Source organism: Corella eumyota, chromosome 3 (assembly GCF_963082875.1).
Source record: "Corella eumyota chromosome 3, kaCorEumy4.1, whole genome shotgun sequence".
NCBI classification, from domain to species: Eukaryota; Metazoa; Chordata; class Ascidiacea; order Phlebobranchia; family Corellidae; genus Corella; species Corella eumyota.
The window spans coordinates 18,599,295-18,616,474 of record NC_137492.1 but is presented as its reverse complement, the minus strand read 5'-3'; the positions used below and the strand labels follow the sequence as shown (position 1 = coordinate 18,616,474).

The 17,180-nt window shown below is 30.9% G+C and overlaps 4 protein-coding genes across 6 annotated transcripts in view; 2 read left to right on the top strand and 2 right to left on the bottom strand.

Annotated features, from left to right (window-relative positions):
• LOC145746244 (intermembrane lipid transfer protein VPS13A-like) overlaps positions 1 to 7,078 on the top strand; it is a 42,597-nt gene extending 35,519 nt beyond the window's left edge. Inside the window, exons 75-88 of one of the 2 annotated variants that reach the window (XR_014281299.1) lie at positions 204 to 341; positions 466 to 532; positions 696 to 1,398; positions 1,746 to 1,882; positions 1,954 to 2,050; positions 2,225 to 2,402; positions 3,435 to 3,491; positions 3,742 to 3,854; positions 4,337 to 4,499; positions 4,658 to 4,797; positions 4,866 to 5,015; positions 5,098 to 5,267; positions 5,841 to 5,964; positions 6,100 to 7,078. The gene's annotated coding sequence lies outside the window, so the exon portion shown is untranslated. Of the gene's footprint in view, positions 1 to 203; positions 342 to 465; positions 533 to 695; positions 1,399 to 1,745; positions 1,883 to 1,953; positions 2,051 to 2,224; positions 2,403 to 3,434; positions 3,492 to 3,741; positions 3,855 to 4,336; positions 4,500 to 4,657; positions 4,798 to 4,865; positions 5,016 to 5,097; positions 5,268 to 5,840; positions 5,994 to 6,099 lie in introns of both variants that reach the window. The other variant, XR_014281298.1, reaches the window with a different exon arrangement.
• On the bottom strand, positions 213 to 8,851 carry LOC145746001 (NACHT and WD repeat domain-containing protein 2-like; the record flags this gene model as incomplete). The annotated part of the gene is given in 27 exon segments (XM_082564179.1): positions 213 to 316; positions 427 to 607; positions 722 to 925; positions 1,159 to 1,317; positions 1,707 to 1,856; positions 1,946 to 2,038; positions 2,183 to 2,423; positions 2,537 to 2,722; positions 2,853 to 3,089; positions 3,156 to 3,285; positions 3,420 to 3,546; positions 3,723 to 3,847; positions 3,940 to 4,042; positions 4,195 to 5,260; positions 5,387 to 5,447; positions 5,544 to 5,659; positions 5,766 to 6,024; positions 6,206 to 6,362; positions 6,565 to 6,760; positions 6,872 to 7,053; positions 7,271 to 7,494; positions 7,694 to 7,811; positions 7,940 to 8,119; positions 8,228 to 8,335; positions 8,407 to 8,495; positions 8,571 to 8,660; positions 8,746 to 8,851. Coding segments are annotated over 27 exon segments (4,992 nt in total), but the record flags the coding sequence as incomplete, so codon positions are not given.
• A 1,407-nt stretch (positions 8,852 to 10,258) lies between these two features.
• LOC145745690 (uncharacterized) lies at positions 10,259 to 14,291 on the top strand. Of its 2 annotated transcripts, none has more exons than XM_082563832.1 (10): positions 10,259 to 10,336; positions 10,459 to 10,556; positions 10,866 to 11,013; positions 11,286 to 11,357; positions 11,632 to 11,753; positions 12,171 to 12,285; positions 12,756 to 12,820; positions 12,893 to 12,982; positions 13,311 to 13,478; positions 13,987 to 14,291. In XM_082563832.1, the coding sequence occupies exons 1-10, from the start codon at positions 10,285 to 10,287 to the stop codon at positions 14,131 to 14,133; spliced, it is 1,077 nt and encodes a 358-aa protein (XP_082419958.1). In that variant the 5' UTR covers positions 10,259 to 10,284; the 3' UTR covers positions 14,134 to 14,291. The 2 variants fall into 2 exon arrangements, with proteins under 2 accessions (XP_082419958.1, XP_082419957.1); XM_082563831.1 differs by having other exon boundaries at positions 12,890 to 12,982.
• A 113-nt stretch (positions 14,292 to 14,404) lies between these two features.
• Positions 14,405 to 16,627, bottom strand: LOC145744487 (mitochondrial Rho GTPase-like). The gene has a single exon (XM_082562326.1). The coding sequence runs from the start codon at positions 16,436 to 16,438 to the stop codon at positions 14,570 to 14,572; it is 1,869 nt and encodes a 622-aa protein (XP_082418452.1). The 5' UTR covers positions 16,439 to 16,627; the 3' UTR covers positions 14,405 to 14,569.
• Positions 16,628 to 17,180: the final 553 nt, after the last annotated feature.

Here is a 17,180-nt window from a genome sequence, read left to right as displayed (position 1 = left end):
AATATATCAGGTATTTTTTTAACCTTGTTTGGTTGAGCTTCTGTTTGCTTCTTTGTATTTAATGAATAACTTGAAGAAGATGAAGAAACTTGAGAAGGTGTAAAAGACTCATCATAACTACAAATATAACAAGAACAAGTATCTCAATAAAAATTTTAAATACATATTATCAATATTAAGTTTACTATGCTTTATGTCTACAGTAAATACTTTGGTTCATGGTCGTTCCAATCTTCATCAGGAATCAATTCGGAATCAAAAACTTTTCTTTGCGTTTCTTTGGCTTGAAAATTTGCTGGATCAACAGGAGTGACATCTATTGATAAAACAATAAATAAAAGGTTTTAAATTTGTTGTTTAAAGCAACTTTTTAAAAGTGTAGTAAACAGTATTTCTAGTTTCCAACATATTCTCTATGTAGTATACCTGTGGTATTAATATTAAAAACCAGAACTTTGCCTTCAGCTGTTCCTATAGCAACCCTTCTACCAGAAGGTGACATATACATACATGTTGGAACACTTTCTAATGGGTAAGTGGCAATTATATGACTGGTTGTTACTTTAACAACATTTAGATCATAAAGTAAGTCAGTTTCTGGTGTATTCTGTACAAAAAATGTATAAAGATGTAAAATAGTATTTATACTTTTAAACAATTAATTTTTTGCTTTAATCCTACTTTTGTATTTTTAGTTTTCGAAACATCTACATATACTAACTGGGTTGGGACTTGCACTGACAAAAGCGAAATAAAGTCCTTTTCTCCCAATTTCAATCATAAGTGGTTGAACGTGGCTTCGAATTGAGATCATGTTACCTCGTTTAACATCTAATGCTTTCATGTTTCCAAATCTATCCACTGTTAACATTATAGCACCACTTTCACAGAAACAAGCCTTTAAAAAATATTTGTAAACTAATGCCTAAGTACAATGTTTAGGAAAAGTGACATTTTTTTATGGACTCTAGGTTTAAAACCAACTCATTTTATATTTTCTGCAGGTTTGTATTCTGGCAATACAGGCTTAATTCTAATCAAAATTTGGGGGTTTGTATTCTGGCAACTACAGGCTTAATTCTAATTAAAATTTGGAAATTAAACTAATATAACAGAGCATTATAAATTTAAAAAAATGAGTCAACTTGTGATACTTACACTGCTGACATCTTCTTGGTTGATGTGCAACAGAATAAGAATTTCTTCTTTCTTCAAACTCCACACCACAACCTGATTTCTTGAATCTAGGGTGATGACTTGATCGTGCTTTGAAAGTGCCTGAAGACTTATAACAGTACTTGTTGAATCCCCTAATACCTTCAAAACAAATTTCATCTTGTTTTATGTGTAACTAATTACACATATATCATAGAAAAATAAAACTTCTGATATCTAAAGGTAAATTATTTGTCTATTTATCTAAATTAAAAAGTTTTGGTTTAAAGTTGTTTTTTTTGTATATGTCTTTATCCTCGATGTTGAAAGGTCAAATGCGCAACCTAAACATAGAGTAACATCAGTCTCAAGTTGCTTTTGACGGTTATTATTGATTATAATTGCCCGGTAATTAAGCTAATGTTTAAGTATTAGCCCAACAGGAGTTTATACTGTTTATAGCGCCTTACTTAAGATGAGATCACTGGGGATTGAACCCAGGACCTTATGTAGTGTAGGAAGTGTCTTTATTTACTCGAGGTATCACTTACCTTTGTTATTCTTCCCATCCAAACACTGATTGCATTCAGTCGACCACTGGAAGAAATACCAACAACGAAAGTGTTCTCTGATGTAATTTGTGCATCTTGCAGTGTGTAGTTAAATGTGCACACAAATTGTGCTGTGTCTAATCTCCAAACCTAAATATTCAATTAGTTTCTAAAAGGTAAGTGTTGCTCTATTTGATTATAATTAATTTGCTATAAAATTATTTATAAGTTGTTTTTACTCTTGCAGCTGCTCTAGTAGTTTCTTCATTTGTATCTTCCTCGAAAACTGAAACAATAATCTGCTCATTTGGTGAAATAACCAAAGCACTGACCTGAAAACATTGGTGAGTTTATAAGTTTAAAAAATATCAAAAACAAATATAAAATAAATGAGGTATTATTATTTCATATATAGTAGATTTTAATGAGGCTATTTAAGTTAGAAATAGTGCTTCTCTAAAAATATCAGTTATTACCTTAGGGCCTTTAATTTTAAACAAATTCAATCCACTTTCTAGATCCCAAATGTACTGAAACCCTAGGCTGTCAGCTGTAATAATTTTGAATCCATTTTTTGCCACAACACATTGAATAACAGGAGAATTATGTTCAAGATAAAACAAGATGTTGCCATTCAAGATATTCCATACTGCTATTTTTGAAGTGTTGTCAATGGACACAGCTATTTCTCCAACTGTAAGTACTTTAAGTATAGGTCTAAGAATAAAAAATAAGGTGTACTTAATATTTATATGTTACAATTTCTAGAAAAAAAATTACAAGCTTTGCATGTTGTAATTTATCAGTAGTTTAAAATAGTTTGTAGTAACCTCCCAGTAATCGTAGGTGTTGGTATAAAATTCACATTTTCCAAGTTCCAAACATTGATTGTATTTTTTCCCGACACCGATATAGCCCATTTGTTTTTATTATTTTCTAGTGAATAAGGCACTAAAAGTTTGCACATATTACTGGTGTGGCCGTCTAAAATAGCAACACAAGATGCTGGGTAGTCTCTAAAATAAAAAGTAAAAATACTTTAATGATGTTTTTTAGTTTGTTTATAGTTTAGATGATATTTCATGAGACTTCATTTATTCTCATTAATTTTCTTTGGTAGCAAATTACTATATCAAAATTTAATACCTTTCTAGTTTCCATACATAAATTCCTAAATGGCTGTTGGACATTGCAACAAGCAGATAATTATTTTGAAAATTAGCGATTAAGAACTTTTCATCTTTTCGAGACTGAATAAGGTTTTTTGACCCAGTTTCCATATTCCAGATACTAATATCTTGACTTTTAACCACAGCAAGTTGCTTGTTGTTTTTAGATAAACAAGTGTTTATTACTTTAACTGATTGATCTTGTCCATAATGTCTGAAACAGAAAAAAAAAGAAACTAAAAACCATACGTAAAATATGTTAGTTAGTTTTATTATTTACCTTGAATTTAGTTCGGTAATATATTTAAATGTTTGGCCTCGATTAAATTCCCATACATGTACAGAACCACTTTCATAAACTGATATAAAATATTGGCTAAATACGTCATATATATCAACTATTTTGTCACCTAAATTTTAAATAAAACGTTTTTTAGGACAATGTATGTTTTGGTTATCCTAATTACTTAAATAGAGGTTTTTGTCTAAAAATTGAACTTCATATTATTGTTAGAATATTAGCGTTTAACTTTAAAACACTTACTTGTTTCTGTTTCAGGTTGCAAAGTACAAAACAAGAACTCGTGTTTGATGTCAAATATTGAAATAGTTTGAGGTAGGTGGACATTAAATACAAACTGTTCATTGTCAGAAATTAAACATTTTTCCACCTAAAAAATAATTGACAATATTTATTTATTAGGCTACTAATGCTAAAATAGAGTTGATCTTTAGGTAGTAATGTTAAAAAAAGTAGTTTAAAACAATATAAATTATAAGTTCAGTCACAGAATTTTGGTTACATTCAACTTGATGTTAAGAAAAGTGAAAATTTATAAATATTTACTGGATGTTTGCAATTGTAGGAATGTATGATAACTCCCTGATGAATATCTATCACAACTACTTGATCACAGTTGATGGTGGACCAAATAGCAAGATAGTTTTCTCCACAATTTGATAGTAAATTATCTAAAAGGTATAAAAATAAAACTAAGAATTACCAAAAAACGGCAAACAATTTTTTTTAATAAATTATGAAAATTAAATAGGTTAAAACAAACCATCTCCAAAGTAATCTTTTAAATTGAATTTATTTTGGCAAGAACCACTTTTCTGTTTGATAATGAACAAGGTTTGGTCATTGTGTAGATAAATTACAATGTGCTAAAAATGTAAAGTAGAACACTTTAAAAATCTAAGATTAGTGAAGAATTGCTTTATTTAAATTAACACATTTTATTTGTTAAAGGATAATATCTTATCTATTGAAAGTAAAATATATTAAATAAATTTTAATTCTAGTTTTTAAAACTTACCTGGCTATCTGAAGATAATTTCATCCAAGTAATTTCTTGGCTAAATGCCATTTCTTTTATTGATTCACCAGTTAACATATTAAACCATTTGATATGCTTTTCTGTACAATATACCAACCCAAAACCATTTTGTGTCTCATAGGTTGTTAAACCACTGGCAATTGGGAAATTCTCATTAAAAGAAACTCTTAAAGGAGCTCCAGGACTGTGCCCAATTATACCAGCAGGACAAATAACAGAAGTAGAGTTTGCACTTGTGCTTTGAATGATCAAATCTTTTAACAAAGGAAATTTTGTCGAAAATGGTAAAGCTCTTGATAATATCTCCCCAGAAAAACTAGTAGGCGACCTTGCAATTGTTGGAAGAGATATTCTTATGCATTGTTCAACTATTAATAAGGCCTGCTCACAGTATTTTCCATATGCCAATTTTAAGTTAAACAATATAAATAAAATTCCATAGGTTTTCATCATAATCGAAAGCCAAAAGAAATTCAGATAACAAGTTTTTAGGGCTGAAGTTTGATTATCAGTTTGTTCTAAAAGAAATGGCAGTGATAAAGCAACATGTAATGTCTTTAATGGAACATCACAACATACTTGGTAAGTACCATGACTTATATAGTTTAGATAACGTTCTGTTAAAGTGTTAACAATTGTTTTCTTTGTAGATTTGTCGGTAAAATACAATGAACTTATGATGTCACTTGTGAGATAATTTGACCAGCAAATTACCTTACAGCCACCTATGTATTTTTGTGCCAGCAAAAAAGATAAATCCTCCAAAAAATTTGAGATTCTCAAAGTAATTACACCTTCAGGTATTGATGGATTTTCTTTATCCAAGTTTTGATTTAAAATTTCGTTTTCAACCAACTTAGAACTTGTCAATATGTCTTCTAGATCACTTTCAGTAATTCCAAATTTTGAAACAGTAATTAGACAACATGCTAGTTTGACAAATTCTTCTCCGTATTTTTCTTCCAAGTTGAACATAAATATATGGAGGGAATTTTTCTCGCCAACGCCCAAAGTTTTCAAATTAATATTTGTTGTTGAACTCCATCTATGAGGTACCCAAAATATTTATATAAAATACTCATAATTAATATCAAGACTTAAAATTTAATGTTGGTTATGAATATATTTTATATAAAATAGTTTTAGTTTTTTGTTAATGTTATATTTATACCTTTTTGCATGAGCGTGTACAATATCTGCCATTAATGGTGTTGTAGTGGTAATTCTTTTATCTAAATATTAAGTTAAATTTATATATGTTAACCATATAAAGGAAGTCAAAAGTAGTACAACTATTCAAATTTTTTTAACTTGGTATTAAAAATCACCTAAAAATCCAGCTTGAATTGCAAATGTATGTTGCCCTGGAGTAATACACCGGTTTTCAGAGGCTAACATATGTCTTAACACTTGGCTATATGAGTTTTTATTTATAAGCTGAACACTTACATTTTCAAATCCCTCAATTCTGTAATTCAATTACATTTAAATTTATTATACAATTTTTAAACCACCCTCAAGTTCTTATTATCTTTTCTCATTACACTTACATATCTATATTTTTTAAGAAGCATGTAAGTCAAATTTACCTTAAATCTTGTAGTAAATCATTTACTTTTGTACAGCTAGAATCCATTGAAACAATAACTTTCACATACTCTGGCAGATTAATTGGTAGCCATGATGACCATGTTTGAAAATTAAAAATATCTTCAAGATGATCAATACCATCAATCAAAATTATGATAGGTTGGTAGTAGTTTGCATTTTCTAATAAGGTAAGCAATCTTTTCTTTAGGTATAAACTATCTGAATAAGAAGGCAAAAATAGTTGAAATAATAATAATTTACAAATTTAAGTGTTAACTTTTTTTTGTTTGTTAGGTAGCATTTTAAGTTGTTGAAATATATTGAAGAAAAGTTGTTTTACATATGTTTTGGCAAAATACCAATAGTCTATATATATAGTTCTTTGTTTTGAAATCATTACCTGTGTAATATCTATCTCCATTACTGATGTTAAAATAACTTTCAAGTTGAGAACAAATGCTATCAAGTAGTAGAACCATATATGAAGATAAATAAGTTTGACCAATAAATCTAGTAACGCATATTGGAGTGACATCATTTTCAAACCATTCCATTACCTCAAAAAAGATATAAAGCTTTGATTTATCATTCAACTTGGTAAAAAAGTTAAGGCAAAGTGTTTTATAGGCAATATACTTTTAACTATACATAAAAAATAATTTTAACCTTTTGCCAATTGGTTACGAACCAGAGCCCAATTATAGCTATCGTACTTAATAAGGCCACGGGAAGCTGTATTTTACCAGTTTCTTTACTTACTTCAGATGCAACATTGGCCATTAAGAACGATTTTCCAGATGCTTTTGGTCCTTGTAAAATAAGAGGTTTGTTAGTTTGATCGTTTATGTAACAATGTATATCTTTCATCGCATCCGTTGATATTTCTTGATATCTTTCGTGCAATGATTTGGCAATATAACAATGACAAAGTATCTCACTATATTCTTGTGAATCTCTGTAAAAATATCGAAATAAATTACTTCTAAAAAGGGTGATGGAAAATATTTGAGTAATCGCCATTTTCGCGTAAGCTGTTGCATAAAAATGATACCCATATTTTATTTACTTTATATCTTGAATATTTGGTATTGCTGTTTTGATGATGACATTGTATATTTCATTTGAGAAATCGTCCAAGTAATTGACTTGTGTTTGAGCTTGTAAACCGACTTGTGGAACCCATTTTACTTGACATTTGTAAACTTTTAAGTTGCTTTGTGATTCTGTTATTACCTTGGGTATCTCCACCTAAAGTACAGTCTTGTTTTAAAGTATGTATGAAAGTATTTTTTATGTAAATTAGTCGTCGTGTTATTACTTTTTCAAAGCCCGTTTACACGACATAAGCTACGTAGCCTTACGCGAGGCAACTTTAGTGAACCGGCCTTTAAACAAAAAAGCCTACGTGAAACTAACAAGGGGTGGCCTATTTAGCCTTATTAAACTTTTTAAAAATACATGTTACTTCTCTTATTAATTCCATGTTACGCGCAGCTGCCTCGTCAACCATTTCATCGTTAACATACGAAGTTTCGCCGACATTAGAGGACAAAATGTCAATAAAGCAGTTTACTCGTTCCAGGTTCATGTCGACTTCCATGCCTTCGATCGTACGAATGTAACACACGCTGTTTGCAAGATATTTTTCTTGTGCTTCAAATAAACCTTTGTTGAGTTCCTTTTTAAAACCTTTAAAAAACGCTGAGGTGTTATAACTTGCAAGATTTTGAACAATTTACATGCTTAGTTTTGCACATATACTGCTGAGTTTGGCTATACAAAAATCCAGAGTAATACATTTGATTTTAAAATCAGGCCCTTTTTAAAAATCCATATAATATACGTAACTAAAAAGCAACCGCTTTTTAACTGAAAAAAATGTATTTACATGACGTTAAAAACATATCTGATTGCTCCTTTGTTAAAAGGTCATCTTGAAACGCTCTTTCTGCTGCCAATTTTAAAACTTTGTCAAGTTTATGGGTCTTGTTGTCGTATTGGTGGTCCTGTAAAAAATATTTTATTGTAACATCTTGAACTATTTTATTAACAACTACTTAAAAAGTTTTGCTAAATTAGTACAATTCTGCAATCGTTGGCCTGTATAAACAACCTTAAGTTACCAGTAGCGTACCTTCTTAATTTTTAATATGTAGGCTGGTGGTATAGAGTTGTCGTCTTTTTTATAGCAATCATCCAATAATACCGCATCGGGGATAGAATATCGTTTGCTTGTTTGTCGAAGAATATTGAAAACTTGTACATCTATAGATGGGTGTGTTGATAACGCCCAATACTTATGCCCTATCATTGCCTAAAATATTTAATTTAAAACTTTTTAAAAAACAACTTGTATTATGTTTTTGTTTTTGAATTTTAAAACTGCTGCGTAACAATTTTTTTTGGGGGATTTTTAACTTACAATAAAACAAGTTGATAATGACTCTTGTTGACATTTTTCTATTTGTTTTAAACGTTCTTCCGCAGAAGTTATTGCACCGTATTCGAGTCCTGCGTTCATGTCAATTATCTAAATAAGAACAAAAAAAAAGTTATTCTTTATGTTTAAAGTAAAATTAAGTTAGGTATGACTGGATGTACCTTTAACTCAATGTCGTAATCAGTCTCAAACTTCTTTTTAATTTTCGATTTCACTTTTGTCATAATCTCATGTCGTTCTAGCTTTGAATCTGTTACAACAAACATGTTGTTTACATTTGTAAATTAGGTTTATTATTAGCTAGCATTTTAATTATCTGCTATACCCATAGGATTTGAGCAGAAATAGACTTGGACTTTTGCTTGCTTTGGATCGGGAATCCATTCCAAGTTACCGCGGAGAATATTCTCTTTATCTAAAATATAACATGACTTTAAAACCAATTTTTATTCCAAGATGATGTTATATAGAAAGAGACAATATTTTAAGTATTTTATTACCAAAGTAAATGGCAGCTTCAGTTTCTATTGAAATCGACGATCCGCTTGAAATGTAAAACGATGCTTCTTTAGCCCCTGACTTCGCAAAAGTTTGCAAGTACTCCATTTAAATATTACTTTTAATTTAAGTCCTGAAAGATCTTTAAATAAATGTATTTAGACTTTTGCTAAAATGTCATATTAAAATGGCCTTCGTAAAGTTTTAATTGTGTAAAATTCTTGGCTTCAATCTCACCAAGTTAAACAGCATACTACTAACAAGGTTACAATACATCTTTACTTTTACATAAACTTTAACATACTTATTGCACAACTGAATTCTATTTTAATCTGCGTTCTTTAAATACCAATTATACTAAATTTCTATGCGAAATTTGTACGATTTTTGAATACCCATACAGATGTACACAATTATAACGTCGTTTACGCTTTGCTACTTGTATAAAGCAGGTAGGCTAATTATGGGAGAAAATAAATTTTAAGTTGCGTCGGCGTTTGTGGTTTTATTAAATTGTTTAGTTCAAAATATTTTAATTAACTATTTTTGGTTTACATAAAGTTGCCTTTGTTAATAAGTAAAAGTAATGCATAGCCCTAATAACTGCTAACCATTTAGCTAATTTATAAACGCAAAACAATAAAAAACAAACATAAAAATTGATGCAAAACGTCCCTCTTTAACGTTCTTTTTATTAACCTATAAATACATTTAATTTGTTGAACTACTAAGCCAAAATTTTGACTAAGTCATTTAACCTTTACCGTTAAACCCTTTCTTTGTATTCAAAAGCAACAATTTCGATATAATTGCGAGAAAGGTGTACACATAAAGTAGCACTTTAATTATTTATGTGTTTTTTAATTTTCGAACCCACGATTAAAATCAAATAACTTTACTAAAGAAGTGATACAAAAGCTACAATTCGTCATTCTATATTGAAAATCGTTTTCTTTATATACATCTGAAAATCAAACGCAAATATATTAAATATATTACAATAAGTGATGTCCTTATAACATATTGTTTTATTATATCTTTTAAACAACATGAAATGTGTCACAAAAAACGTATACCTTTAAACAAACCACAGCTTTAAACATTAATTAAATTATATCAAGTAGTTTTTATTGAAAAGCCTTTAAAGAAGCCGCTTGCATTAACTTAGGCACAAAACACGCGCTTTTTTAACGTGCGTTTGTTTGCGGTGTAGCCTAATTGCGCGGCATATTTTAGCGAAGGATCTTTCCTAAAGCATCGACATAGGCAAGGCACTTTTAATTGATTTAGGTTTTAGCATTTTAAATCAATCCAAGGCAGTAGTATTTAGCTACTGAGAGTAATTTGTTTTACAGTTACAGTTTATATTTAGCTTTTAACAGTTTTAGGATAACAAATAAACAAATAGCTGCAGTTGTATAAAAAATATTTAATTTAACATACAAATATGATAAAGTTTATTTTATATTTTACTGTTATGATTTTAATTAAAAATTCAATTCCGTTTATTTAGACCTCGAATTTGAAATGTTGGCTTTAAAATGTCAACTAAGAAAACTGCATTTAGATTAGCTATTCAGGAAACTCCTAAAGGTAAGACAAAGCAAATAAAACCTACTTGCAATATTATAGTAATTAAAGTCATAGAACATACCCTTAGTAGTAAAAATGTAATGTTTTTGCGAAAATAAAGTGTTTTGTTACCGATTTTACAGGGCTACGTGAACAGAATTATAGGAATAAAAGAACTGACGTTGATCCTAAAATGGTGCATGAAAATAGCCCCCTTCAAGCAACAAACGCTATTTGGCAGGTAACTGCTTTATTTTATTACAAAAATTTGTTTCCATGTTAGTTTGAATGCCAGTAATAAATTCAAAAATTACACGTGTTATTTGTCGCAGTTTAGGGTAACTCCCTTATTTCTCCATACGTTTTAAGTAGTGTGGGAAATTTAAATTGTGTTTGTATTAGAACTTACCTAAAGCCTAAAAGGGCATTTCTAGATAACTATAGTTTGGGTTAAAATCACTAAAGGATAATATACATATACATTAAACTTAATAAATAATAATTATCTTTGTGTTTTTCTTTTTTTTTGATAATTTTTGTTTTATTTTAGCATCTAGCACCAGAATTAAGAGCTGAAGCCGTTCGTAAAGCACAACTTGTCCAACTTCTAAAGCAAATCAACCCAGAGCTCCAGTTATGTCGAAAAAGTGGCAGCGAATCACAACCTGTGCAACCTGCTCGTCATACCATTGATAGAGGTTGGTTGTTTAAAAAATGATCAAGTCAAATTATCCAATTAATTGAAATTTTAATTTTTGCAAATAAAAGTTTATTATTTTAAAAAGGTATGTAAGCTAAAAGATAAAAAAATATCTTGATGTTTTTACATTTTATTTTTTGGTATTTTCTTGTCATTTTAATTTCAATATTTTTAAAGTTATAACTTATACAATACTGTGTTTAATGACTTGGATTTTAAAATTAAACTTTCTTCATTTAAACTTATCAAAATTTTTTTTGGTAATTTTAGGAGTGCAAGTCCCTGATATTAGATATGAATTTGCATCAGGTAGAAATGGAAGATCTCCACTTAACTATAGTGGTATGTTATCATTTTAACTCTGTGCATTAACCTTTCTATATTGCTTATGTACCAAAAATTTAAATACAAAATTGTTTTAGTCACTACCGACAAAATGGTATTCTTTAAAATATTAACATCTACGTTGTAGTTGTTCCATTTATAGCTTAGACGTAGTAAATACTAACATTTACAGATATGCATATAATAGCTTCTGTTAAAAATTGCAATTTTTACTAATAATTTGCATTTTTTTAATTTTCTAAATAACACATGTTTGTGTTCTTAATTTAAGGTCTTGGTGTAAGGATTCAACCAAAATTTAGAAATGAAGATTTAAGTCAAACTCTATCTTCTTATGGATCAACTATGGTTCAATATCCAATAAGACTTAACCAATCTCTTTACTCAAGACCGGTAAAAATTGATAACATTTAAGTTCTAATTTGTTTTTTTGCATAAATTGTTTGTTTTTTTGTATATATATATTTTTATCATCGATGTGGAAAAGTTGAATGTGCAACTTAAACATAGAGTAACATCAGTTACTTTGAACCAGTCTCGAGTTGCCTGTGGCAGTTTGGGATATTATAGATTATAATTGCTCAGTAATTATGCTGCTGATTAAGTGCTGGCTCAGCAGGAGTTTATACCGTTTATAGCGCCTTTAGGGCGCTATAGCATGAGATCAGTGGGGATTGAACCCACAACCTCATGTGTGGCGTAGCAAGTGTTCTTACCACTCCACCACGCTGCCGGTTATTAATATTATAATTTTGAATTATCGTTCTATTTTATTAGAAATAGAAAATAATATTTTTTTAACATTTTTAGACTGATTTGGATTTTAGTAGATCAGCTTGGAAAAGACCGATTACCAACCAACGTTCTCAACAAGTTAACATCAAGAACCAAAGTCAGAGACAACCTAACAAATCAACTGTCAGTCGTGAGTTAAAATTTATAAAAATATTTTTATCAGCAAGGTTAATATATAATTTAAAAATTCGAAAAAATTAATATTATTAAAAGTATATCTTTTGTTTAAAGCCCTAGCAATGGTGGCAGCGTGGTGTAGTGGTAAGAACACTTGCTACACCACATATGAGGTCATGGGTTCAATCGCCACTGATCTAATGCTGTAGCACCCTTGAGTAAGGCGCTATAAACTCCTGCTCAGCCAGCACTTAATCGTCAGCATAATTACTGGGCAATTAGAATCTATAATATCCCAAACTGCCACAGGCAACTCGAGGCTGGGTCGGAGTAACAGTTGTTACTCTATGTTTAAGTCGCGCATTCGACTTTCCCACATCTAGGATAAATATTTAAGGTTTGCTAACTGCCCCTTTTTTGTTTTTAAATGTAAAAGAATCGCATTTAACTAATAGCCTTAACTTAACATTTGTGTTTTTATAGGTGGAGTCGGTAACCGAAAGCAACCAAATCAGGGTCAGTCTTTCTTGGATAACAGCACTTTTGAGGTACAAGAGTTGTACATTTAAATTTTTTGATTTAATATTAAAAACTTAATTTGTTTTTATTTAACACAGCAGTCAAACAATAAAGAAAACATTCCGAAGAACAAAACACCAAAACATGCCAAGATTGAAATTTTGAAACAAGAACAAGACAATGCCGATAAGGTAAAAATACAAATAAATTAATGTAATTTTTTTTTTTGTATATATCTTTATCCTCGATGTGGGGAGGTCGAATGCGCGACTTAAACATAGAGTAACATAAGTTACTCCGACCCAGTCTCGAGTTGTCTGTGGCAGTTTGGGATATTATAGGTTATAATTGCCCGATAATTATGCTGCTGAAAAAGTGCTGGCTCAGCAGGAGTTTGTACCGTTTATAGCGCCTTACTCAAGGGCGCTACAGCATGAGATGAGTGGGGATTGAACCCACGACCTTATGTGTAATGTTACTCACACCAACAAAAAACAATTTTTTTATAAAAATTTTTAGCAAAAACAAACGATTACATCGAGTGGGGATGATGACTCAGTTGTGGTGGTGTTGAACAAGCCAACGAAGGAACATGACTTAGAGAGAAAGTGCGGCCAGTTTTTTTGTCGTCGATGTCTGAGGGCATGGCAGAGTCGAAATGTGTGGTGTGTTCTTAGCACAAGCAAGGTAAAAAAACTCTATAAACTAAATTATATATCTAAACCTTTTTCTTAAAAATTATATAAACTAATATTCGCCTGCAATAATTTTTGTTAGTTTTTTTTTGTATATATCTTTATCCTCGATGTGGGAAAGTCGAATGCGCGACTTAAACATAGAGTAACATCAGTTACTCCGACCCAGTCTCAAGTTGCCTGTGGTAGCTTGGGATTTTATAGATTATAATTGCCCAATAATTATGCTGCTAATTAAGTGCTGGCTCAGCAGGAGTTCGTATTGTTTATAGCACCTCACTCGAGGGCGCTACAGCATGAGCTCAGTGGGGATTAAACCCACGACCTCATGTGTGGTGTAGCAAGTGTCCTTACCACTACACCAAGCTGCCGGTGAAGTTAAAAAGATATCGTCTCCTAAACTTTATTATATTTTTATTAGCATATTTATATCTGGAAAAAACTCCTTTTTTAGTTTTTAATAACATTTTTTTCTGTTGTTTAATTAAAATATTACTCAGGTTTACATAAAGCAGACGTGTAATACCTGCAACAATGTGGTGAACCCATACTTGGTGTACGAACTTCCACCTTCCAGTAACAACAACAATAATAGAGTTGCCCCAAAGTGGAAATCCAACAAATCTGGCAACGTCTCCGAGAATTAGAAACTATTTAAAGACCAGCAGATAATCTTTTTTTCCAAGTTTTTTTTGTTACAGAATTATGATTTTCATCAGGAATTAGTTAACGTAAGCATATAGGTGAAAAATCATTTTGTCAATGGTTTAAGTTATCTTTGAAGGTCAGTGACCTAATGTTTAAGTGCCGGCGTTAATATGCTGTTTTGTTGTTAAATAAATCTTTGGTTAAGTACAGAATTCTACATTTATTCAATAGTATTAATGTACTCTTTACAAAAAACCACAAGTATTTAAATAGGTATTTTAATGACATAACAAATTCATACACTTTGTTGAGTACACATGTAACATTTATAAAAATTAAAAGTTGGTAGAAGCTGCATAATCATAAATATTATGTCGACCCTAATGAATGGAAGGCACAAATTAGGATTTAAGCATATTTAAAATATATTTTTGTTTAAGTTTTGGAAGTGAATACCTTACGCTGGCCAAATTTATAGCAGCCATACCCAATAACAGCAGCGAGAATTGAAACGACACCGAATTTAAAACAAAATTGAACCCAAGTGTTTTTATTTTGTGAATCTTTTCTCTTGGGTAGAGCAGCAATTTCGGCAATTGTTTGGTAAAGATTAAAGTCCTTTGCACTTTGTGAAAACTGCAGTGGTGGATGAAGCCCATTTTGTTTACAAAATTGCACAGGTTGAACTCCACAATGTTGCTGAACTGTACTACGGTCTGTCTTTGTAGCAACTACTATAACAGGCATGCTTGAATTCAACTTCTTATGGATTTCAATGCAGTATTGAAAGCTTTTTTCATCAGTTACATCATACAATAAACAAACTGCATCACACATAAATTCAAGATCGCTTGAGGCAAGAAGATCGACTGCATCAACTTCATGAAGTAGAAGGTATCTTGTCATATTGTCCTTAACCAAAACTTCATTGACTGCGATAACAGAAACATGGCTGTCTTCGACTTTGTAGTTTGACTTTTCAATGAGTCCGCGAAGAAATGAGGTTTTACCACAACCTCTTGTGCCGACAACTTTGCAACTAAACATATTCCTGAAAACCGAATTCTGTTGGTTTGTAGCGTCTTGAGTATTTGGTACCATAACCACTGCACTTGATTGAGATTTTTTCTCAGTTAATGTTGAATACCCCAAGTAGCCGAGATATTCCAGTGTTCGTGGAACATCCAGATAAGTTGTCAGCATCCACTGGGACATAAATCCCGTTTTTGTTATCCATCCTATTTGATTTGTACAGACAGTATGCAGTACATCTGGGCCCCATGGTTCATATGGAAATACACTAAACAGATCATTCATTTCTGATTCATTTAAAGCTCCGTCACCGTCGGCATCATATTTTTGAAAAACTTTATTTAAAAATTCATTTGCATCATTTGTTAGTTGTGGAACGGAACCGGAGACTTGAACAGGTAGATCAGGCATTAAATATTCTTCTGCAATAGACAAGTTATCGTTGTAGCCAAATTTTCTAAGGACTGCCCATGTAGTCTCATGTCTTCCTCTCTGAATAAAAAGAAGGTGCAAATAAAGAAAACCGTCCAGCGTTAGGTTATCTTCATATACGCCATCAGGACAATTTTTACGCACAACATTTTTAACATCTTGTAATGCCTGAGATGCTAAAGGTGTGTTAAAACACAATTTTTGAAAATGACTTAACTCTTCGTCATTTAAAACGCCGTCGTTATCACTATCACACAATTTAAAAATTCGAGTCAAAGCTATTTTGCTTTCGGCTTTTAGGTAACCATCTTGCGCAGAATACAAAGGGGCAGTAGGGTGTAAAACAGCTTTTTGTGCAAAGTAAAACATTTCGCTAACATTGTTTAAAGTCTTGGCAGAGCATTCAATACAGGTTTCGATCTCCGGAAATTCGTTCATAACAGGCATAGCTTCGTAAATTTTCGAGTCCGAAATTAAGTCCGATTTATTGCCAACCAATACAACTGGTAGCATGGTGTCCTGCATACAATATTCACGAATTAATGGCAACCACCGTGATTTGACTTTTTCTAGGGTGGAGAGGTTGGTTAAATCGTACACCAAACACACAACATTTGCTCTGCCAACTTCCTCACATAACTGATAGGACGGTTGATCGATTTCGGAATAATCGACAATATAGGTCGGTACTTTTTCTGGGGTGACATCAGCGGGTATTGTGATCTCTTCGACCTTTGTTGGGACACCCTCTGGAAATTCCTCGCTAACCAATGATAAAATGAGTGATGTTTTTCCAACTTGGGGCTCGCCCAGCAATAAAATGTGGATGTCTTTCCACATATTTTGTTAAAGTAAAACTACATTGATTCTAAATAAAAAAAAGAATCTTTATTTTAATATTTAAAAGAAACATTTATTTGTTTTATAACATAATTTATTTGCTATTACAAGGGGGTAGTTAGAGAGTTTATCTTTGTCAGTCAAACGGTCTAAATATTAGTTTGTGCACAAAAATATAAATATTTTTGAAGTGACCTTGCTGCAATTATCTATAATTATTAATTTAATATACAACAGACGTTTATAATACCAAAATTAAGTCTTTTAACCTAATCAGCCGAGTTATGGTAACTTGGTCTGTTAATTTAATTTACAAATACACACTAAAACAATATTTTTTAAATAAAAACAAGCTTTTGGTCGAGTAGTGTGATGTCCCTAATAAGGTAAAATATCGAGGAAAACTAGTAACTAACAAACGGCCAGTTGACTCGCCAAAAAATCAAACTATTTAGTAAAAGTTTTTAAGATTTTTTTATAAATTAAATTAGAAAATATATAACATCAATGTTTTTTTATAAAATGTTTTAAAATTATTAAACAAGTATTTCTGTAATCATGATTTTAGAATGGTATTGGGTTAATTAGTACTAAAAATCTAAAATGAGTTAAGTTTTTACCGCATTAGGGCCATTACCCTTGCCCCCATCTCACGTTTCATTAAGTAAATAAAAACAAAACACATTTTTTTACCTTTTACAAAAAATCCTACGGGTTAATTTCCAAAATATTACCTGTAGAG

Bases quoted from the DNA above. Each gene is read 5' to 3' on its own strand.
- LOC145745690 (XM_082563831.1), top strand. From the start codon at position 10,285: ATGTCAACTAAGAAAACTGCATTTAGATTAGCTATTCAGGAAACTCCT. The intron at 11,358-11,631 runs GTATGTTATCAT...TCTTAATTTAAG, and splicing joins ATCTCCACTTAACTATAGTG to GTCTTGGTGTAAGGATTCAA. The intron at 13,479-13,986 runs GTAAAAAAACTC...AATATTACTCAG, and splicing joins GTGTTCTTAGCACAAGCAAG to GTTTACATAAAGCAGACGTG.
- LOC145744487 (XM_082562326.1), bottom strand. From the start codon at position 16,438: ATGTGGAAAGACATCCACATTTTATTGCTGGGCGAGCCCCAAGTTGGA.